A 23505-nucleotide genomic window follows, 5' to 3' on the forward strand; every position below is an offset into this window, starting at 1 on the left:
CAGGGATGGAAAGCTCTCGGCTATTCTCAGTGGATGCAAAGTGAGGACCTTTGTCCATATGCAATCACCTATGCATGCATCTTGAGGGCATGTGGCTCTATGCAAGATGGTGATATATGCACGATTGAATGTCTATCGCCAATGCACTAAAAATTGCACGCTGCTGTCGTGGATCATGAACATTGAGCTTGACAAAACTCTAATCCTTCTTATGGTTTTCTGCAAGATACCCCTCTAAAGCACTACGATCCGTATTCCATTTTTGTGAGGACACCTTTGAACCATGACAATATGTATCCCAAACAAACTCTGAGGTTAAAAAATCTAACATGCTTTGTTAAAATCTCTCTCTCTCTCTCTCTCTCTCTCCCCTCCCAATTAATAAATATCTTAAACATAATTTTTTTCATTTGAGAATGGTTGAAACGGCATATATAGTTTCCAATATTTTGCTGAATCTTCGTTCGATGCCAACCAACGCAGCTAACGAAGCAATCTAGTTTTTTTTGAATTTGGAGCCCTGTATACGCCTCGTCGATCGATCATCCCACGGCTTGGTCTTCATTAAAGACCCCGTGGTCTTTAGTGCTGAGGTACGCCTTGGAGTCAGGATAGGCTGTAACTACAAATAGCTTTGTACAAGTCACGCCGCACGGACATCTCGTGCACCTCGGTCCTCCAGCGCAGCCAGGGTCCTCCAAGCAAGTTAGCCAGCTCGTCTGCCGCACCATCCATCTTTCATCATCGTTCTGGTCACCATTGCCGACTCCTCAAGGTCTTGTTGCCGGCTTGGCACAGCATCTTTCAGCAACTTGATGTCGCTTACAGCGTAAGTTTCGCATACCCAAAAGCTCGATTCTCTGTTCGCAACTGTTGGCTGCATGCATCAACAGTGCATGCATCGTTTTTTGTCCTCTGTGCATATCTTTTCATGAGGTTTTAAGCACGACTCTTATGAGGTCGGCATAATTTGATGTGATAACACTTGACAGGAATAGCAATGAAGCGTAGATCTAAACAGGTGAAAACCTGATTCTATTAGGGTTTTTGCAGATTCACTGTGGCGCTTTCCTATCTTGCAGATGCTCAATTCCTTGCTTTTCGAGGATTACATGGACAAGCAGGCCGAGCTAGAGAGCTCACAAACATCAGACGATCATGACCTAAAAACTTTCTCCACCAACTTTGGAAGAGCAGGTGCTGTGCATTGCTGGTCAGTTGATGACGTTGTATTTTGGCTGCAGAAGAATGTCCCCTTTGGATGCGAGCGGTTGAAAGGTATGTGTCTTAAACGTCCCAATTCAAATCAGTGTCGGCAATGCGTACATGGTGTCATGCTTTTGCTTATTTCTTCAATTTAAATCAGTATTTCTCTGGCGTGTCTCGACAGGACTGTAACATGTGAAAAGGTTTAGAGCATTGTTTCACCTTACAAATAATAGAAAGGTTGGTTTTTCTTCAGGCCGTACATGACACCAAGAATAGGGAGGTGCCAAACCTCATGAAACTATTTTCTTAGGGATCAGCATCGCTCTGTACGTTGCTCCATGTCTTTGCCTCTTAGTGAGGGCTATCCCTTCACACACATAGTTTCCATTTCACCTTGCAACACTCTAAAATAAATGTTTCAGCCTTGCAAGTACAGATACAAAATAGTTAACATAATGATACATGAGTTTCACTGAGCTAGTAAAAGGGCCTCATATGACTGGTAGTACTACATTGGGCATGAAACCTTTGCTCTTTTGCATACTTATGAACATGCCGTCATATACATTCATGCATTAACAATACACCCGATTGTCATTACAATTGGATTGCTCAAATAACACTCACTTTTCTTGTTTGCTTCTGTTTTAGACTTCTTGTACTCATCAAGGATACACATGGCAGGACACAAGCCAAACACGCACGCAAAACAACATAAGGGATAGACATCTTGCTCACCAGGCATAGAGCCTAACCTGCTCATTTGGAGTTTGGGAGCCTGCAACTACTTTAGCGATGTGGTGATCACACCAGATAGCTAACAAATGATCCCAGGATCCTAGTTTTAGGATTCCTTCAGCTAAGGGGATGTGCGCACACATGGCCATTTCACATTGACTGGAGCCTGCTTAGGTGTTGATCTTGATGTCTAGGGATGTAATACTTCTGTCCTTATATTGAATTGTTGTAATAAGCAATCTCCTCGATAATGAACAGGGGAACCGATTCTTCAACAACCTTACCAATTCCTAAGTTGTAGCTGACGAAGGTCTATGACTTAGGTTGATCTTTCTGCTCAATCAGATCCTGTGAATAAGAGGTCCAACAAGACAGCATCATCCTTTGGTCAAGGACCAACTCCGGCTCGTAGTAGTGTCCTCCAAGTCGAGAACTTCCTCAAGCGGAATAGCCTATTTATCCTCCTCTAAACGTTTCTTCGAACGGCTAATGTGAAACAGTGGATGGATGCGAGGTGTGAGTGTAGATGCAACTTAAAGAACACCGAACTCAGGAGCTGCATCCCAACTAGCTCCTCTGGCGCTTACAGAGCATAGGACAAATCGCTGCCTGCGCTCCAAAAATCGCCAAATTTTCCAATTTTTAGAGTGCTTGGAACTTGTCCAATGAGTAATCACACTTTTTGACCTACAGCTCTCTGTCACAAGGTGGGCACTACGTGCCAATAGAAAAGAACAGACTGAACAGACTTTTAGCACTTCAATAACAACTGTTCAATAACAACTAAACTGAGAGAGAGAGAGAGACGCTACGCGACACGGAGTGGCGGAATTCCACCCCAGAGAGTATTGGCCCCAAACCTTGGTGCCCCTTTTGGTATTTCTTCATATTATTGCTGATTCGCAAAGTACAACAGCCGGGCAGCACCTCCTTTGGAATCTGCGCGCTGAAGAGTGCCAGAGAGGGCCCCCAAGGCTCATATTTAAAGGCCCAAAGCCTAAAAGCATCAAATATGAAAAGCTGATCCCAAAAAATCACTTTCCTAAAACTTCGGGATTTCCCTAAAAATCGGCTGCGAATTCCGGAACGTCCGTACAGGTGCCACATCATCATATTTTGATGTGCAAAGTCTTTTGAGCGTGTTCTGCTTTATTTTTAATGCCTTTATGTCACTTGGGGCCCCATCAGACGGGGTCCCTATAAGTTGGTAGGACTTCTTCTTTTGTTACTTGTTCTTCTTAGGGTTTCTAGAATTAGGGTTTGCAGGTTTTAGGGTTAGGGTTTCTAGAATTAGGGTTTCAATAGTTAGGGTTTTTGGCAGAAATTAGGGTTAGGGTTTCTAGTCTGGGGCAGCCACGTCATCTGTAAGTTGGCTCCATTCTTTAGGCTTTGACACGTCAGCAGTTTGTTACACTCCCTGTTCTTCACCCAAGTATAGAGCTGCAGACGCATGTTGTGCCAATTGCCTGCATACAAAGCAGGTACCTTCTGACAGCTCATGAAGCACTGCAGCCCCCCTATGCTCTCAACAAGACACAACTCTTATCTTCTAAGATTTTGGAATGGTTTGCAATACCAATCAAGATACATAGAGTACTTGTTGGTCTACATTACATAGAGTACTTGTTGGTCTGGGAAGTTTTATAGTTGTCGGGTATTTTAGGATATACCCACATGCCCTCTTGGAGTCAGGGGTGCCTATATTTGTCAGTAGAAAATGTTGCACTATCCTATGCAGTCTTTATGCATTTCTTGGGAATCGCGATCATTTCGTGCATAGCTTGGAGAAAGTTGACTACGGTTGCAACTTCACCCCCTTAGTCCAGTAGCAATAAGCATGGGCTTAAAACCATACATAAGCATATATGGGCTTTAATTAGTGGTTGCATGTGTTGAATTGTTATAAAGCAATTTCGAGATACTTTTCCCATTGTGATAACAAGAGGCATTGTAACAGACTTGGACACTCCAAGTCAAGAATCAACCGCGACAGCACCAAATAACCACTTCAAAACAATTCACAGATCACAATAGATTTGCACTGGCGCGGCGGAGTTCCGTGCCTAGAGATATTGGCCCCAAAGACTGGCGCCCCTTTCGGTATTTCTTTTTGTATTAATCAATCATCAAAGTACAAGAGAGCGGTTAGGGTTTCACTCTCAGACTCTGCGTCCAGATGCTCTGAGAAGTGAGGCCCTCACCACTAATTTAAAGGTTACAAGGGATGCCCAAAAGCAGAGCCCCAAAAGCTTTTAAAATCAAAAGCATCAGTTCTCTCTCTCTCTTAGAGAGTCTTTTCTCTTTTTTTTTATAAAAAAAAGCAAAAGCAAAATTCGCGTCGCTCATCATTTTCCAAAAAAAAAAATAAATATATATTTTTAATAATCCGCCTCCGCGATTTCCGGAATTTAGGGTTTCTAGAAAATATTAGGGTTTGCAGGAATTTTAGGGTTTCTGGCAGAAATTAGGGTTTTTGCTGTCCGCCACGTCATCACTTTGTGACATACCCCCCTCTTGAAAGCATTGTAATCGACCGCGATTACGCTTGCAAAACCGAGAAAAGCCATAAACCGTCTTAGCAGACACTGACTGTTAGTACCTACGTACTAGGAACACACATCTAGCACATGTACAAAATCGACAGTCACATCACACGACATCACAGGACAGCACATGACATTCAACATTCATTCGGATCTTAGACCATGATTTATCGGCAATGTAGCTAGCAATCACATCTAGGTCCAATCGGGACCTCATCGATGTCCGATTGACTAAGCCCTATTGCAACCATGTCTATTCGAGATCAAGTAGACAAAAATGCTGCAGTCATTTCGTCTATCAGTTCCTGCACTCACAAGAAGTCAAGAACAAATCAGTATCATAATCAGGAATTCCATTTCATAAAGTCATCCAGCAGAATACTGTCAGCTCTCAGTATCCTTGAAGCTCAAAGAGACATCAGTGACTTTAGTATCAAAATCGAGGCATCTGTTGACAAAGGAGTGGAGTAACTCCCCTCTTGTGCATCCCACTGCACCAGATCTTCGGCCAAGCTGAATTCTGGGTTCCATTTGGAGTAGACTATGCTAAACCAAAAGCATCGAGGTAAAGTTTCACAATTTGAGGAGTATCTGCTAGGTCCTCCTCCTCCATCCACTTCGCATCAAATGCAGGAAAGTTCTTGAACTTAACCAAGAACCGCCTTCGGACTTTACCTTTCTTCGTATCAATATGTGCCAAAATCTGTTCAGGAACAAGGATCTCCTCGTTTTCTTCCACTTTGGGTTGCTCATCAGGCTCCCCATCATCAGGCACATCACCCTTAACAGGTTTCAAGAGACTCACATGCAATGCATTATGAATCCTCCAAGTATCTGGCAGTTCCAATCGGAAGGAGACATCATTTATCTTGTCAGTGATCTCGAAAGGTCCGTAGTATCACATACTAAGCTTTGGAAAAAGCCTCTCCTTTCCCTTTTTCTTTCTTAGGTGTGCCTTCTCAAAAGTAAGAGCACCCAATCATCCTCCTTCAGTTTCCAGTCGCGACGATGGCGATCCGCTGCCGTTTTCTGTCGTTCTTGAGACTCCTGCAAAGTCTCGCGAACCTTGGCAAAAGCCGTATCCAAATCTCGTGAATATTCATCCGCTTCAAATTTCTAATCTTTCGTGCTCAGGAAGGATGGAACCTTCGCAGCAGTTTCAACAATCTCACATGGCGTCTTCCCCGTCGAAGAGTGTATCGTGTTATTGTAGGCAAATTCCACCAAAGGTAAGTTCTTTTCCCATTGAGTCTTCTGATGCGAGATACAAGACTTCAATAAATCTAAAATCACTGAATTGGCAATCTCAGATTGCCCGTCAGTCTGCAAGTGGAACGATGACGATAACTGCAACCGCGTGCCAATGTTCTCCCAAATTGCCTTCCAAAACAAACTCATAAATCTGGGGTCTCTGTCGGAGACAATCGTCTCAGGCGTGCCATGTAATCGGAAAATCATCGTGATCATTCTGTATTCTCGGGAGATCAAAAAAATGAAATCCATTTCAATATTTTCCGAGGGGCGGGTGGGTATGGGTAAAGGCTGTAACAATCCCTGTGCCTTATGCCTGTCAAACTTGACCTTCTGGCATACCAAGCAACTGCGCACAAACTCTTCCACATCCTTCTTCAGTCTCCGCCAAAAGAAATCTCTCTCTACCCCTTTCCTGGTGGTAGCAATGCCGCGGTGACCCGTAAAAGGTGGATAGTGGCAATCAATCATAACCTTTTCTCTCAACGGCTGTGTAACGCACAACATAGTCTTTTTCATCAAGTAGCCTTCCCGAAGGGAGTATCCAGCTACTGTCTCCCCATCCCGTATCCGTGTGAAAATATCTGCAAAATCTGTATCTGTGGCACACTGATCGACCATATCCTCGAAGCTCCTATGATGTATCGCGGAAATAGCCAGAACCAACGGTTTTCGAGACAAAGCATCTGCCACCACATTCTTCTGTCCCTGCACATGGACAATCTGGAAGTGGAACTGTGACAAGATGTTCACCCACCGCATCTGCTTTTCTGAAAGCTGCTTTTGTGACAAGAAGTAGCGCAAACTCTGATGGTCTGTAAAGACAGTAAAATCCGCTCCGAGTAGGTAATGCCGCCACTGAGTAAGAGCGTGGATAACCGCCAAAAGCTCTTTCCCATAGATCTGTGCTGTCATCTCCGGCCTAGAGAATAAACGGCTCTCGTAAGCTATGACATGGCCTTCTTGCATCAAGACCGCACCCAGACTACGACCACAAGCATCACAAAATACTTCAAATGACTTCTGCAAGTCCGGCAAAGTCAAATCTGGTCTTGTAGTGAATTTCTCTTTCAATGTCTGAAAGGCAGTCACCTCTGTGGGTCCCCACGAAAAAGGTACTCCTTTCTGTGTCAAGGTATGCAAAGGGGAAGCAACCTCTGCAAACTTTCGTATGAACCGAGTGTAGTACGAACACAGTCCCTAGAAGCTTCTAACTTCATGGACATTCCTCAAATCGGGCCAATCACGGATAGTCTCTATTTTGGTCGGGTCCATTTGCACTCCTGCTGCTGACACAATGTGTCCCAAAAAGTGTATCCATGGTAGGAAAAATTCACTTTTCTTTGCATGAATCACTAGCGTGTGATCTCGTAATGCCTAAAAGACTTGAAGCAGATGATCTCTGTGTTCTGCCTCATTCTTGGAGAAAACAATGATGTCGTCAAAGAAAGTGCCAAAAAAAATAGCCTGTACTCTCGAAAAATCCTGTCCATCATCCGGTTAAATGTCGCAGGAGCATTGGTTAAGCCAAAAGGCATCACCAAAAACTCAAATAACCCAAAAGTCGTCCGAAAAGCTGTCTTGTAGACATCTCCTGGCGCTATCCTGATCTGATGATATCCACTCTTCAAGTCAATCCTGCTAAAGCACGAGGATCCCTGTAACCTGTTGAGTATATCATCGATCCTAGGAATCGGAAATCTGTTCTTGATGGTGATTTCGTTGAGAGTGCTATAATCGATGCACATTCTCCAAGATCCGTCTTTCTTCAAAACCAACAACACTGGAGAGCAATACGGTGAAGTACTAGGCTGGACAAGACCCTTTTCCAAGAGGTCTTTCACTGAGTTCATAATCTTTTCATTCTGTACTCGGCTCACACGATTCGGTGGCCGATTCGGTGGCGTGCTTCCAGATATCAGATCAATGGTATGATCTTCAAGCCCTCTCAAAAGCAATCGGCATGCGCGTGGAGAAAAAAAAAATCTTGGCGTTCTTTTCTTCAGGTCAAAACATATTCAACTTTTATCCATCGTTCAGTTCTCCCAAAAGAATGAGTAAGAAAACTGAAGTTCATCAAGTACAATCTCTAAGCCCTTCATTTATCAAAGTCGCTTCTCGGCCCGGTAGTCAACCACGGCGTAGTTCTTGTGGTACCAAGGGATCCCGAGTAGAACGTCACTCACGTGCCTTGAACACCCCTGTCATTGCAAACGAAGTTTGCCAATGCTCGGTGTAATGGCAACATCCCATCCGGGTGCCAGTCGAACAACCTCCGCCTGTGGCATCAGTCTGTCGGGCGTAGTTCCAAATCGAGCCGCCAATTCCAAGTGAAAAGAAGTTGGCCTTGGCTCCTTCAAAAGAGCTTCCTGATCCTTCGCTTTGCCCCGAAAGCGGCAAAGTTTGTACTTTCATTCATTAGATTCGGTGTAGGTCCCACGCCATGTGGTACCAGTTCTGCTTTTCTATCTGCCTTTTCTGCCACATTCCTCAGCTGCTCTCGAACTCTCAGACTTGTCGTCGTCTTCATCATTCTGTTCTTTCTGTGCCTTATCAGGGCACTTTGCGGAAATATGTCCATGTTCCCCGCATCCAAAGCACTTCCCCTCTTTGATGAAGCGAGCTCTCTCCTCAGGAGTAAGCTTGGGTCGTGCATCCTTTTTTTTCTCTGGGTTGCTCTTTTTCATTCTACTTTCATTCCCAGAAGTCTGTTCGGCTCGTTGTGTCATGGCCTCATCTGTGGGGTAGGTCAGACTGCCAGAGTGAATGGCAAAGCCCCGCTTCGCATGACTCATCAACTCCTGAATAGAAGCTGACTTCTGTTCCAAGCAGCGATCTCGGATCTCTGTAGGTAGACCCAAGGTAAACCGCTCAATCTGTTCTCTGAACGAGATCTTCTTGAATGAAGAGCTCCAGAATCTTTCACAATAAGAATTCACTGTATCGCTCTTGGTCATCCGGAGATGGTTCCAAGCAGCTCGTATATCTCGCTCAAACTCTTGAGTCAACCAAGAAGAAATAAAAAGCCTCTTGAATTTCAGCCATGTAACTGGCACAGTCTTGCTTAATAGAAGCGTGGACTACCAAGTACGAGCATTCCCCTTAAAGTAAGAGGCAGCTCTCCGAATCTTGGAGTGCTCTGAATAGCGTCCTCCCGCGAAAGCGATGTCAAACTGCTGTATAAAAGACGAAGCCTTCGAAGCATCTGAGTATCCTGAAAAGTATCAAACTTGATCGAGTGGCCACCTTCCTTAAACTCTCGGACTTTCTTGCTTTTATCTTCGAGAAAGTCATACTGGTTGGCTTTGTAAAAATTCTTCTTGTTCGCATAAAACTTTCCGTCATCGGAACCTGAGCTGTCTGTAGACGAGTCCTCAGTAGAACTGTGAGTCTCTGGGCGAGATTTAGCCTTCTTTGCCTTTCTCTTGCCCTTTCCAAAGCGTTGCTTCTTGCTTCGCTTTTTACCTTTTCTGTCTTCTTCGCTCGAATCCGAGGAGCTAGAAGAACTGTCAGAAGAAGAAGAAGAAGAACTGGGTAGGTCTTCAAACTTGACGCGCTTCTTCAATTTCTTTGCCTTGTCAAATGTCGATCGACAACCTAAATATCCCGGGAAGTCAGTGCCTTTCTTCTGCTTTTTGCCGTGCTTTTTGGCTTTCTTTTTGCGTGTCAAAAAGCTGAGCAATCCGTGCATCAACCACGTTCTCCAGTTCCTTTCTCCGTATATTTCTTGGAGGCAGAAGGTTTCTTGAGAGCGGGTTTCGGGAGTGGTGTTGTGGTTCTCTGCCACTCCATCTGTACCTCTTCCAAAGAGGTCTGGTTCATATATTTTGCCATCTTCGGGTCCTTGGCAAAATTGAGCATCATCATTGTTGCATCGCTGATCAACTGGCGACGCTCTATCTCTCGCCGCTCCGCCTAAGTAGGCCAAGGCGGGCCATACTCTCTGCCTGAATCTTCGTTGTGATCCCAGCCCGCATCTCCAGATGCAGAGGGAGTCGACTGATCATTGCCCGAAGCCATAGGTGCCGTGGAAAAAAAATTCGGAGATCGGATTTTCTGTAGAAGAGAAATCGGCCGTGCTCTGATACCACTGTAACAGACTTGGACACTCCAAGTCAAGAATCAACCGCGACAGCACCAAATAACCACTTCAAAACAATTCACAGATCACAATAGATTTGCACTGGCCCGGCGGAGTTCCGTGCCTAGAGATATTGGCCCCAAAGACTGGCGCCCCTTTCGGTATTTCTTTTTGTATTAATCAATCATCAAAGTACAAGAGAGCGGTTAGGGTTTCACTCTCAGACTCTGCGTCCAAATGCTCTGAGAAGTGAGGCCCTCACCACTAATTTAAAGGTTACAAGGGATGCCCAAAAGCAGAGCCCCAAAAGCTTTTAAAATCAAAAGCATCAGTTCTCTCTCTCTCTTAGAGAGTCTTTTCTCTTTTTTTTTATAAAAAAAAGCAAAAGCAAAATTCGCGTCGCTCATCATTTTCCAAAAAAAAAAAAAATATATATATTTTTAATAATCCGCCTCCGCGATTTCCGGAATTTAGGGTTTCTAGAAAAAATTAGGGTTTGCAGGAATTTTAGGGTTTCTAGCAGAAATTAGGGTTTGTGCTGTCCGCCACGTCATCACTTTGTGACAGGCATTGTAACCGGTCGGCAACCACCGTGCCAACTGGAATCGATGATACAAACTTGAATTACTTGGAATTGATAGAGAAATCGTCACACTTTAATATGTAAGTTGACATGGAGGAGGTGCAAATTAGTGGCAGTGTAACGCCTTGGACACTCCAAGCGAGAAATCAATAGCAACACACGAACAGAAACTTCATAGTAACTGAACTTTAATAGAAAGAGAGAGAGAGTTGACACAGCTTGACGGAGTTCCGTGGTGAGAGGTATTGGCCTTAAAGACTGGCACCCCTTTCGGCATTTCTTTTTATATTAATCTTTGAGTAAAGTACAACTCTCGCGGGTTCTCGCTCTCAGATTCTGCGTCCAGATGCTTTGAGAAGTGAGCCCCCTTGGGTCACTTATAAACATTACAAGGGGTGCTAAAAACAGAGCCCCAAAAGCATGAAACTCAAAAGCGATTTGAGTCCCAAAAGCAACTGTTCCCAAATTCTGCAAAAAGTGGAAATCCGTACAACTCTGCCACGTCAGCATGTCAGCGCGAACAATGGAAATCCGTACTGTTTGCATCGTCAGCATGTTAGTGCGAATTGCGGAATTCCGTACTGCTGCCACGCGGCACTCCGTCACGTCAGCCTGTCCGTACAGTTCTGTCCACGTCAGCAGGGGTTGCCACGTCATCAATTTGTGACATACCCCCCCTCTTGAAAGAATTGTAATCGCGCTTGCTTACACCTGCAAAACAGACAGAGGCCATAAACCAATTCAGTAGACACTAACTCAAAGTAGCGATGCACTAGACACGACACATCTAGCACTTGTACAAAGACGACAGTCACATCACATGACATCATAGGACAAATCAATCACTCATTCCAAATCTCAGACCATGACTGCCAACAACGTATTTAGTAAGCGCATCTAGATCCATCCCGCACCTCACTGATGCCGGATTAGCCAATCCTTATTGCAATTATGTCTATAGAGATTTATGAGACTGAAATGCTGTAGTCATTTCGTCTTTTAGTTCTTGCACTCAAACAAGTCAAATGAGAGAGTGCAATTCATTCATGTTCAATTTCGGGAATTCCGTTCATAAAGTCATACAGCAGAATATTGTCGGCTCAGCAGTATCCCTGAAACCCAGGGGACATCAGTGACCTTATTCAATCGAGGTAATCTGTTGACAAAGGAGCGGAGTTACTCCCCTCTTGTGCAATCCCTCTGCACTAGATTCAACCTTGCTGATCTCGAGGATCTATCGGAGTAGATGATGCTAAACCGAATGCTTCAAGGTAAAAGTTTCCAAAATTTGAGGAGTGTCTGCTAGGTCATCCTCCTCCATCCACTTCGCATCTAATGCTGGATAGTTCTTGAATTTGACCAAGAACCGCCGAATCACTTTACCTTTCATCTTTCTTTCCTTGTGTGGCAGAATCTGTTCAGGAATGAGTATCTCCTCGCTGTCTTCCACTTCGGGTTGCTCATCAAGCTCCCTGTAACATACTTGGACACCCTAAGTCAAGATTCTACTGCGAGACAACAGAGATTTACTTCAAAATAGTATACAAGAGACGACACGGCCCGGCGTAGTTCCGTGCCAAGAGGTATTGGCCCCAAAGACTGGCGCCCCTTTCAGTATTTATTTTTATATTAATCTGTGTGCAAAGTATAACTGAGCCCGCGGGTGCTCACTCTCAGTTTGTGTCCAGATGCCCTGCAGAGTGAGGCGCCCCAAAAGCAGAGCCCCAAAAGTTTCAATTCAAAAGCAAACTTCTCCAAAAGCTACTGGTCTTCAAAAACTGCTAAAAACAGTCAACATTATTTACGGAAAAATCCGTACGCTGCCACGTCAGCAAGTCAGTGCGTTTTGCGGCAATCCGTACGCTGCCACGTTAGCATGACAACGCATAATGCGTCTGTCCGTACAATGCCACGTGAGCCTGTCGACGCATTTTCCGAATAGCTTGTAGGGTGTGTGTGTGTGTTTATGTCCGGGTGGCTCTGCCACATCACGAGTTTGTGACATACCCCCCTCTTGAAAGAATTGTAATCGCCCTTGATTATGCCTGCAAAACAAACAGAGGCCATAAACTGTCTTAGTAGACACTAATTGTTAGTACCGATGTACTAGACTTGACACCTCTAGCACTTGTACAAAACGACAGTCATCACATGACATCACTTGACATCACATGACAAATCACAGACAAAGTCATTCCAAATTTCAAACCATGACCATTGGCAATGTATTTAGTAATCGCATCTAGATCCATTCCGGACCTCATGGATGCCCGATTAACTAATCCTTATTGCAATCATGTCTATAGAGATTTATAAGACCGAAATGTTGCAGTCATGTCGTCTTTGAGTTCCTGCACTCAAACAAGTCAAGTACAAATCAATGATTTTCATTTTAGAGAATTCGTGTCATAAAGTCATACAGCATAATACTGGTCAGCCCATTAGTATCCCTGATACCCAAAGGGGACATCGGCGACTATTCAAAATCGGGGTAATCTATTGACAAAGGAGCGGAGTGACTCCCCTCTTGTGCAAACAAATCCGCTGCACTAGAAATTCACCCTCGTTGAATTCGCGGTCCTATTGGAGTAGACGATGCTAAACCGACTGCTTCAAGGTATTGTCACGTGCACATCTAACCCTATGTGCATGTGGACAAGCTACTTCATGACAAGGGTTCAACTAGCCTAGGAAGTGTTCTGGCACCTTTGTGAGTCTGTTCGTAGACCGTGCATGTCAGGCACTTAGAGTAGTTGCATTTTCTTTGGTTGCATACTGCATGATCATCAGATTACAATCAGTACCCATCAGGAGCATTTTACAGTGCATAGAACCCATTTTCCCTATTTTAGCCATTTTTCACTTATTATTATTAAGTGACTGTTGGGAAAATGGGTAGGGCAAGAGCTCGAGAGAAAGCAAGAGGGGGCAGAGGAAAATAGGGAATGAGGGATTGACGTAGAGAGAGAAACAGGGATGTCCATCCGACTTGGGAATTAGGAAAGAATTCCAAAGTGAAAAGGGGAATATTAAATTGGAAATAGAAATAGAGGGAGAAAGCAAGGCTAAAGAAAAGTGCAACGCTCATATTTTCATAAAATATTCATAATTATGTTTCAGCGTGCGAAGCACTATGCTTATGAGTAATAAGGAGGGGAGGTGTGGTGGGGGTGGGCTACGGGGAGGTGCGGTGTGGGTGGGCTATGGGGTACCAAACGCGTTTCGCTCCATTGAGGAGCTTATCAATGGTAGGAGAAAGGAGAAAAAAGGGGGGGAAAGCATGTGGGAGAGGGTGTTCTTTATATAGGAGGAGGGGGGGGGGGGGGGGGGGGGGGGGGGGGGGGGGGGGGGGGGGGGGGGGGGGGGGGGGGGGGGGGGGGGGGGGGGGGGGGGGGGGGGGGGGGGGGGGGGGGGGGGGTAAAAATAAGGGAAGTCTTCATTGATTGTTATTGAGGAGCGGTTTAAGTGAAGGCGGGGCTGATAATATGGGAAAGTCTCCATTGATTGTTATCCGAGGAGCGGTTTAGTGAAGGCGGGGCCTGATAATATGGGAAAGTCTCCATTGATTGTTATCCGAGGAGCGGTTTAAGTGAAGGCGGGGCCTGATAATATGGGAAAAATGGTGGGTGGGTGGGGGGGGGGGGGGGGGGCGGGCGTCGAACGCAATACAAGGGGGTGTATTCCTCAAGGGGGGTTTAACTTTTAAGTCCTAAAGGGGTCTAAAATAGAAAATAAGGGGGGAATAGAGGTCAAGGAGGTTTATCAAGCAAAACACGAAGGGTGGTGTTACTAAGAAAAGACGATGTTGGGTCTCAAAAGAGTATATAATCCAAGACTGGGAGTGTAATGTACATGACCGGGTGTAAGGTGTACACCGGGGGAATGTGGGGGGGGGGGGGGGGCTTGAGGAGCAAGGGAGAGTATTTAAATTCATAAAAAAGTGTTACAAGAGTACCATTCAAAGGGACAAAAATTTGGAATGTAAGCTCCAAAGAAGAATGGGGATTTTTTAGGATAGGAGGGGTCTTCATCGTCGGTGAGGTTTATATGGGCGGGAAAAGAAGGAGGGGCTTTAAGAATCAACGTGCAAAATAAGCAGTAGTGGTTAGGGAGGGAATAAAGAGTATTTAAAAAAAACTTGGTTTGAATCTTGTTTTTGGATTTGGTTAGAAGAGTGCCTAAGTTATGGCCATTGGTCCAACATAGGATAGGTTTGCCAAGATGAGAAAGGGTGGGAGAGAGATTGCAGGTTGTATGGATAGGTTTGCCTATTGTAAGGGTAGGATGAAGTCTTCGAGTTTCAGGTGCAAAAGGGAGTTTGAGGATATTAGAGAGAGGATTTTTTGAAGAAGGGGTTTTGGTTAAGAGAGAGGTACGTTCCTTATAGGTGATCAATCCAAATATCTTAAGAAGGAAGCTTCTTGGGTAGCCTTTGCGAATGAGTCTTAGGAAGAAGAGGTTTCTCAAACTAGCGAATTCGTCGGGATTACTTTCCTTGATGATATAGCGCCTAAGTTCTGTTTTGATGAAGGCTACTTTTTGGTGGAGAGGGTGCCAAGAGATCCAAGGTATATATTGGTATGAGTTGAGAGGCTTTTGGTAACAATTGGAATCAAGGATACCATAAAAGTTGAAAGCATGTCCCTTGTAGAAGTGGATATCTAGGATGGTAGCTTCAAAGGAGGAGATGATGGGTGAGATCACTATATGTTTTTGTAAATGGAAGGCGTAAGAAGCGAGGGCTTTGGTAAGTGATTTGCGACTATCTGTCCAGACCCCGAAGGCATCATCTATGAATCTTTTATAATATGCTAGGTTCGGGCTGAGGATAAGAAGGGATTGGTTTTCTAGGTGGCAGAGAAAGAAGCAAGCATAAACTACTGTGAAATTAGATCCCATTGCGGTGCCTTTAATTTGCTGCCACACTTTATCTTTGAAGCAGAGATAATGGTGTGAAAGGATAAGGGTGGCAAGTGAGATGATGAACTCTGTTTTTGGGGTGTCGAAGAAGTTAGTGATGGTATTACCTCCTTAACCTCTATTCCCCCCTTATTTTTTATTTTAGACCCCTTTAGGACTTTAAACCCCCCCCCCCCCCAAACCCACCCACCACCCACCCACCATTTTTCCCATATTATCAGGCCCCGCCTTCACTTAAAACGCTCTTCAATAACAATCAAATCTAGACTTCCCTTATTTTTACGGGGACTCTACACCACACTATACACCACTCGTTTCCTTCAGTCAGAGGAACTATCTCCCTAACTAAACCCCTTCAAAAAGTACACTTCCTTCTTTCCCCCCCCTCCTCCTTATATAAAGAATACCCTCCCCCCATGCTTTTCCCCCCCTTTTTTCTCCTTTCTCCTACCACTAATGAGCTCCTCAATGGAGCGAAACGCGTTTGGTACCCCATAGCCCACCCACACCGCACCTCCCCATAGCCCACCCCCACCACACCTCCCCTCCTTATTACTCATAAGCATAGTGCTTCGCACGCTGAAACATAATTATGAATGATTTAGGAAATTCATAAGAAAGCTAGCACTTTTTGGAGAAGAGGCAGCAGATAGCATCTGGCAGTGCACCTTCTCAGCAAGACCAGCAAGGGAACCTAGCGTTTTCAGCCACCAAAGACCAGCCCCAACGTTTTTCAGCAATTTGCAGATCAGCCCCAGCGTTTTGCCGTTGCAGATTAGCCTGGCGTTAGCAGATTTTCAGCAGATCATCTAGCATTTTCCAGTTGCTGCATCACCTAGCGTTTTGCAGGTTCCTGGCGACGGTCCAGCCCATAGCAACAGTGTTTTGTATTTTCAGCAGTCAGACTCCGTGCCGTAGCCCCCAAACCTCGTAGATCTCACTTTCCTGCAACAGATCCTCGCCGCACGGTCAGATCAGCCCGCTATTCGCAGATTTCAGCATCTGCGTTTTTAGTTCATCGTCGTCATCGCTGTCGTCATCGACATAGAGTCAGAATTCAGCAGATATGAGATTTGCAGATTTCAGCCCTTAGTGTTTTCAGATTTCAGCCCGTCTCGTCGCCGTCCTCATCGGGGGCAAGTCCATTGCATTTAGACCATTGTACGAGATTTGTGCAATCAATAGCATAGACTTTTATCGCCATCGAGAGAAGGGCCCTTGGAGGAGGGTTTGACAACATTCTGGTGTCACATTCTTCTCTCTCTGTCTCTCAGTCTCAGCACCTTCATTCACAATGTTCTTCCACTTTGTTTGTGATTATTTGCACTCTCTCACTAAAGGAACGGAAGGCTCTCCCTTCTGTAAGTAAAAGGAACCCTTGAGCACAGTTCAGAGCACTCATCTTGAGCAAAGTTCAACATTCACTTCCGTTGAACCTTACAGATAAAGTTCCAAAATCTGAGGAGTATTTGCTAGGTCCTCCTCCTCCATCCACTTCGCATCCAATGCAGATAGTTCTTGAATTTAACCAAGAACCGCCTTTTCGCTTTACCTTTTATCTTTCTGTCCTTGTGTGCCAAATTTTGTTCTGGAACGAGTATCTCCTTGCTTTCCCCCACTTCGGGTTGCTCATCAGGCTCCGCGTTATCGGGCACATCGCCTTTACAAGGCTTCATTAGACTCAGGTGAAAAGCATTGTGAATCTTCCAAGTATCGGGCAGCTTGAGTCTAAAGGAGACATCATTTATCTTTTCTTTGATGTGGAAAGGACCATAATATCTCATGCTAAGCTTTGGAAAAAGCCGCTCCTTTCCCCTTTTCTTTCTTAGGCGTGCCTTCTCAAAACGTAAGAGCACCCAATCGTCTTCCTTTAATTTCAAATCTCGTCGATGTCGATTTGCTGCCTTCTTATGTCGTTTTTGAGATTTCGCAATAGCCTCTTGACCTTGGCAAAAGCGGTGTCCAAGTCCCTCGTGTACTGGCCGGCTTCAAAAATCTCATCTTTAGTGCTAAGGAAGGGTGGAACCTTCGGAGCACCTTCGACGATCTCAAATGGCGCCTTTCCCGTCGAAGAGTGGATCGTGTTATTGTAGGCAAATTCCACTAAGGGCAATTTTTTTTTCCATTGAGTCTTTTGATCAGAAATGTAAGACTTCATTATATCCAGAACGACTGAATTTGCAATCTCAGATTGCCCATTTGTCTGCGGGTGGAATGATGACGAGAACTGCAACCGTCTGCCAATGTTCTCCTTAAAAGCCCTAAAACAAACTCGTGAATCGGGGATCTCTGTCGGAGACTATTGTCTCAGGCATGCCATGCAGTTGAGAAATGTGTGCGATGAACAATCTCGCTAAATAATCCGGCTTGATTGTTTTCTTCACTGGAATGAAGTGAGCTTGCTTGCTAAATCTGTCGATGACAGTCGAAATGCCATCTTATGAGCCCACTCCGTGTCTTCAGAAGATAAACAATGAGATCCATTGCAATACTTTTCTAGAGGCGGGTGGGAATGGGTAAAGGCTGTAACAATCCCTATGCCTTATGCCTTCAAATTTGACCTTGTGACATACTAAACAATTGCGTACAAAGTCGTCCACATCTTTCTTGAGTCTCGGCCAAAAGAAGTAACGCTCCACACCTCTCAAGGTGGCTCCAGACTTTAATGTGGGTGTGCAAGAGGAACACTCCCCCAAAGTGCCACTCCGTCCTCTAGTACTGCATCATCTTCTCCCTCTCTTTCTATAGCTTGGAATTCTTCACAGCACCTGCCTTTTGCAATTGTAGCTTGGAAATCTTAAATTTGAAGGTCTAAAGGGTATCATTGATGCAAAACGGATCCTATGAGCAGGGATGACTATTATGCAACACAATTACACGGACCCTACGATGATAATAGGAAGATGGTACACGAGAGCAAGGATGTGTATAACTATGGTGGGCAGGGTTGTGAAGCACCAAAACTCATTGATCGAGGATGACGCGAGGTCATTGCGTGCATTGGTCATGGGTGAAATTGTGCAGAGTCGGGCATGGGGACCATCAAGCTATGGATAGTGCATGATATCCCAATGCAACAAGATTCGGGTGCGACAATCCACTATCTGAGAAGACCGACAAGGGATGTCTTGTGATGTGAGTGCCGTTTTGAACAAGTGCTAGGTGTGTCGTGTCTAGTGCGTCGGTACTAAGAGTCAGTGTCTACTAAGACAGTTTATGGCCTTTGTCTGTTTTACAGGCGTAATTGAGGGCGATTACAATTCTTTCGAGAGGGGGTATGTCAAATTGGTGATGTGGCCAAGCCACCCGGACATACACACACTAACTGCTGACATGGCAGAGCCATCTGGGAAATGCGTCGACAGGCTGACGTGGCAGTGTACAGAATCCCGCATTATGCGTTGACTGTTGACGTGGCAGATCGTACGAACAGGCTGTGCGGAATCTCGTTTCTCGCGCTGACATGCTGACCTGGCAGCGCACGGATCTCCGCAAAACATGATGACAACGTACGGATTTTTTGCAAATTATGCTGATAGCTTTTGTTGGCAGCTTTTGGGAATTAAAGCTTTTGAAATTACCTGCTTTTGGGGCTCTGCTTTTAGCAACCCTTGTAATTCTTTATAAGGACCCTAGGGGCTCACTTCTTCGGGCATATGGACGCATAGTCTGAGAGCGAGCACCCGCGGGCTCAGTTGTACTTTGCTCACAGATCAATATAAAAATAAATATCGAAAGGGGCGCCAGTCCTTGGGGCCAATAACTCTTGGCACGGAACTACGTTGGGCCTTGTCGACTCTCTTTTGGTTTTGTCAGTTAATTTGAAGTGAATCTCCGCTATGTCGCGGCAGAATTTGTGACTTGGGGTGTCCAAGTTTGTTACACGCCCCTTTCAGTATTTCTTTTTATATTAATCTTTGAGTAAAGTACAACTCCCGCGGGTGCTCGCTCTTAGACTCTGCGTCCAGATGCTTTGAGAAGTGAGCCCCCTTGGGTCACTTATAAACATTACAAGGGGTGCTAAAAACAGAGCCCTAAAAGCATGAAACTCAAAGCAATTGAGTCCCAAAAGCAAATGTTCCCAAAATCTTCCAATAAAAGCATCCAGAACAAAAAGCGTAAATCCGTGCAGCTCTGCCACGTCAGCATGTCAGGCGAACAGCGGAAATCCGTAGTTTGTCACGTGGCACTCTACCACCTCGGCCTGTCCGTACAGTTCTGTCCACGTGAGCAGGGGCTGCCATGTCATCAGTTTGTGACAGGAAAATTTCTTTAGAATTGATCAACAAAGTTTCAATCTGTTGGGTTAGACGATTCACCAAGGTCTGTTTACAATTGGCACTGGAGCCTCAAATTTATAGGCACTTTGGACCCCAAAGAAAACTCAAAAACCATATATTTCTAAAGGGCGCTTTAAAGCACTTCTTTGTGGCTGTGCTTGACCTTGTGAGGCTAGTCTCTCTTGGTTGGATTGTCCAATCAGATTTATTTTGGTCCTGTACAGTAGGGCTTCCAGTTGGGCGAAGTGTTCTTTAGACTTCCATGTGTGGGGGTGACGGGTGGCTTTTGGGGAGCTGGCCAGCCTTGTCGATTTCTATGTATGTGATTCACCTCAAGGCTCACCGGTTGGTCCCCTCACTTGGGGTTCATTGTATTTGCAAACCCCCCCCCCCCCCCCCCCCCCCCCCCCCCCCCCCCCCCCCCCCCCCCCCCCCCCCCTGCCGCCCTTCTCTTGGTGTGTACTCCCATCTTTTGCTACATCATTGAGACATTCTAATGCACAGCTCATGCTTGCCTAATTCTATTGGCTCAAGAACAAATATGTGAGACCTATGCCAGCAACAAGCAAGTGAGAGGGGTTATTCTCTGGTGATTTGGAAAGAAGCTTCCCTTTGCATTGATACCAAGAGGAAGATAGAGATGAAAACCGCTTCCGCTGATAACGAGCTCAAAGTTGACCCTTCAAACATCTCGAACATGGAACAAGTTAATATGTTTGCAACCGCATCTGGCTGGAGGGTTGCTCAGCTTGTTGCTAGAACCATAAAGATTGAACTTGTGCTACAGTCGATTTATCCACACGATTTTAATGGTTAAGCAAGGAAAAGAGGATCGTAAAACTCGTCTTTGGCAGATTTAGACTTTGATAAAGCTATTACTTTGCTTGCATTTAAAGACTATAAGGGAGTATGTTAGGCCATGTTCACACACCTTTCATGCCAGAGGATTTACATGTTTAGTCCTCCCAAAATATCTGCTTTATATTGACTTTGCCAAAGTTGTTCACACTGAGGTTATATATGGTTATGAATGACACTATTGCTTATTGGAGCCTTTGTTGGTTTTCTGTAGAATGTTCCAGATCTTTTCAAAGTGAAGGAATCGATGGCCTGAGGCTTTTGGCTCTTCAGAGGAACAGTCCTGCTTGCTCTGAATTAACAGATTCGGAGTGGCTTTTGCTATATGTAATCCCTCTAGTCATTTTATTTGCCTTCCGGCGTCTGTTGTTAAATTGATAGGGCTTTTATGCTCACAGTCATATTTGTTTTAATTACAAAAACTTTCCAGTCTGCTCGAGAAAGTTTGCTGGCAAGTGATGGAATGTGCACTGTGCCTTGCGAAAGCCATCAAAGCAGTCCATTCTCATCTCCCAGGAGTACTAGAGAAGATAATTCAGAAGATGCCTCAGTCAGTTATTACAAGCCTGTAAGGTCTGTCTTCACTTTTGTCATGTTGGAGCTTTTGTCTGTTCTTATCTGGCATGCATGTCGTGCTCAATCACGATATTGTTTTATTCATTTCAGACTGCATAACAGCAAAAGTCTAGTATTGAGGCCCTCTCAAAAGTCAGGCCTAGTGAAGTCTTCTTTGAAGTTTTTAAGCTTATCATCAAAGCACTTGTGGAGTTCCACCTCAACCAAACATGAGCAGGTTGGGATATAATGGTAGGATTTCAGCTGCCATTTTGGAGTAATTAAATTGGTGTGCTGAAATTTTAGGAAGTTTACACAATAGGCATCATGGTAACTATTTGAAAAAGTTTTGGGTTACAACTGATCATAAATTTGAAATTGTTTTTAATAGAAAAAACCCACGGCGCTGGAGGTTTCTTCTCTACACGAGGAGATTCTTACTGCAGAAGAACGTGAAGCTGCTCTTAAAGCCAAGTAAGATTTCACATAGTTAGTTAAGAGCATATTTCGTAGAAATACAGATACCCAAAATGCCACTTTGTAAAGGTCTACCCTACTTCACTGTGGAGGGTGTGAACGAGAGAAGGGAGGTGTGCTATATGCACCTACTTTTAGAGGCGAGAGATTCGGTTGTGAGTCAGCTGACCCTTAGCTTTGAATTTTAGGGTGGATCACTTGGACGAGATTTTAAGAACAGCGCAGCTGGCTAGCTATTTGTATACACGAATGGTAAATAAATTTTTGGCTTTGTGATAAACTTGTAGGAGTTTACCTCGTGATTAACGAACTTGTTTCTTCTGCTATCAGCGCTGGACACCTTTGCCTGGTGAATTGCCAGTGGAAGATGTCGATGTTGATGATTGGCTCCAGAGATTTCTTGTCCTTGAAGGATCTACTATTTTTTTCTATCCCAAGGCAGCAGGTTGCATGGAGTTTCTCAATTATTTGTGTGGAAAGTGCAGATTTTATAGTTCCACATTGAACAAATTTTCTTTCGCTTGTACAGATTTAAGGCCTCAAGGAGCTATCTTGTTTAGTGAAATTGTTGACGTTGGAGCAATAACTGGCCAAATTCAACATGACCAGGACAGTATAACCTGGTTTGGATTTCACATTACAACGTACGAGGGGCTTCGTCTTGAATGTGCAACTCCTCTAAAGTTGCAGGTACTATTACTATACATGCGTGTTTAATTGTTTTCTGTTGCAGAAGAAATACAGAAAGAGAATGTATGTTGAAGGAGTAGTGATGAGGCCCGAGGGTAGTTAGGTAGTTAGGTGCTTTGGTAGAAGTGACTCTGTGGTGGGTTAATTGTTCCTTCTCAGTGCTAACTTGCATTTTTATAGAGCTGTTCTTTTTGAGGTTTGTCTCCTAATTTGGTTTGATGTTGTTGAGAGTATGTTGGAGGGGGTCACCTGCATATATGTAACATAGCACGTGAGCTCAACAGAGGGGTTATTTAGCTTCACCTATGCATTTTGTAGATGTGATGCAGTTCTTTGCCGATTTTTCTCAATCCCTGGCTTAATGTACATGGCTAACTGGAGTTACTATGTGCAGGCAGAACTGTGGATGTCGCTCTTACAAGCTGCATGCATGGATCAACATGTAGATGAGGCAAAAATTGCTGAACCAGAACGTCAAAATGCATAGAAAGCTCCCAATTGATGCGAAGTTACTGGAATTTTTGATGCTATAGCCCTGTAAATGGTTAGGTGTGGGATAATTTTTTTTTGGCTGAGCCATATTATTGATTTTGTAAATTATGACAGAAATCCCTTTGAATTCAGGGGAATGCAACATATGAGATATTTGTATAATTGAGATGAGGCAAATATTTCGTAGACGGTTGGTGTTGGAGACTACATGGTACCAGATATCCATCCAATCTTTGTGGTAGTCTAGATTTTGCAATAGAGGTATTGTCCCCCCTTGCTTGCTTCTATGGCACCTAGCCCCCAGAGGCTGTTCCCCATGCTGGTATGATGAGTTCGCTAGGGTTATCCGGTCGGTTCGGCCCCAATCTCATGGGGGTTCGGTGTGTGGGTGGTTTGTACTGCTCTCTTGGATTTCGGACCAGAAAAATACCAGCAAATCTATCAATTCCTCCCACACGACATTTATGAGAGTGTAGATCGGGTTTCTATGGGGAAATAGTCCTTTTGAGGTTATTCTCGTAAAACTCTGTACTTAACTAATACCATCAGGTTTGCATGGCAACCTATGCGAGCTATTGAAAGTTTTTACTACTTTCAGTTGTACTTGGAAAGAAAAGGAGGGAGGCTTTATGTTGTAGAGAATTTCATGCGACACAAACAACTTTCAGGGTGCCCCCTAAAATCTCTAAGCAATTTGTATGTCAATTCACCTGCAAGATCAGCTTGCCTAACTCTTGCTGAGAGCAAGACATGTTGTTTTATATGCGTTTAAATGGTATCCCTCGACTAGACCCAAGCCACATGATCATTGGTATCTTTGCTTTAGAG

The 23505-nt window shown here is 44.5% G+C and overlaps 1 protein-coding gene across 3 annotated transcripts; it reads left to right on the forward strand.

Moving 5' to 3' along the window:
- The first annotated feature begins 555 nt into the window (after positions 1-555).
- LOC147461635 (uncharacterized) lies at positions 556-22865 on the forward strand. 3 transcript variants are annotated; one of them, XM_086509134.1, is made up of 10 exons: positions 556-829; positions 1043-1278; positions 20678-20790; positions 20894-21036; positions 21130-21256; positions 21410-21492; positions 21684-21747; positions 21826-21940; positions 22025-22185; positions 22580-22865. In XM_086509134.1, exons 1-10 carry the CDS (start codon positions 816-818, stop codon positions 22670-22672), a joined length of 1149 nt encoding a protein of 382 aa, XP_086365260.1. In that variant the 5' UTR covers positions 556-815; the 3' UTR covers positions 22673-22865. The 3 variants fall into 3 exon arrangements, with proteins under 3 accessions (XP_086365260.1, XP_086365262.1, XP_086365261.1); XM_086509136.1 differs by having other exon boundaries at positions 1054-1278; XM_086509135.1 differs by having other exon boundaries at positions 559-829; positions 1083-1278.
- Positions 22866-23505: the final 640 nt, after the last annotated feature.

Source organism: Adiantum capillus-veneris, chromosome 3 (genome assembly GCF_014529385.1).
Source record: "Adiantum capillus-veneris isolate H3 chromosome 3, ASM1452938v2, whole genome shotgun sequence".
In the NCBI taxonomy this organism is placed as follows: domain Eukaryota; kingdom Viridiplantae; phylum Streptophyta; class Polypodiopsida; order Polypodiales; family Pteridaceae; genus Adiantum; species Adiantum capillus-veneris.

What these genes read in the sequence shown, in the direction of transcription:
- LOC147461635 (XM_086509134.1), top strand. An exon ending in TGGATGCGAGCGGTTGAAAG is followed by an intron (nt 1,279 to 20,677) that starts GTATGTGTCTTA and finishes GGTTTTCTGTAG; the next exon opens with AATGTTCCAGATCTTTTCAA. An exon ending in TTTCTATCCCAAGGCAGCAG is followed by an intron (nt 21,941 to 22,024) that starts GTTGCATGGAGT and finishes TCGCTTGTACAG; the next exon opens with ATTTAAGGCCTCAAGGAGCT.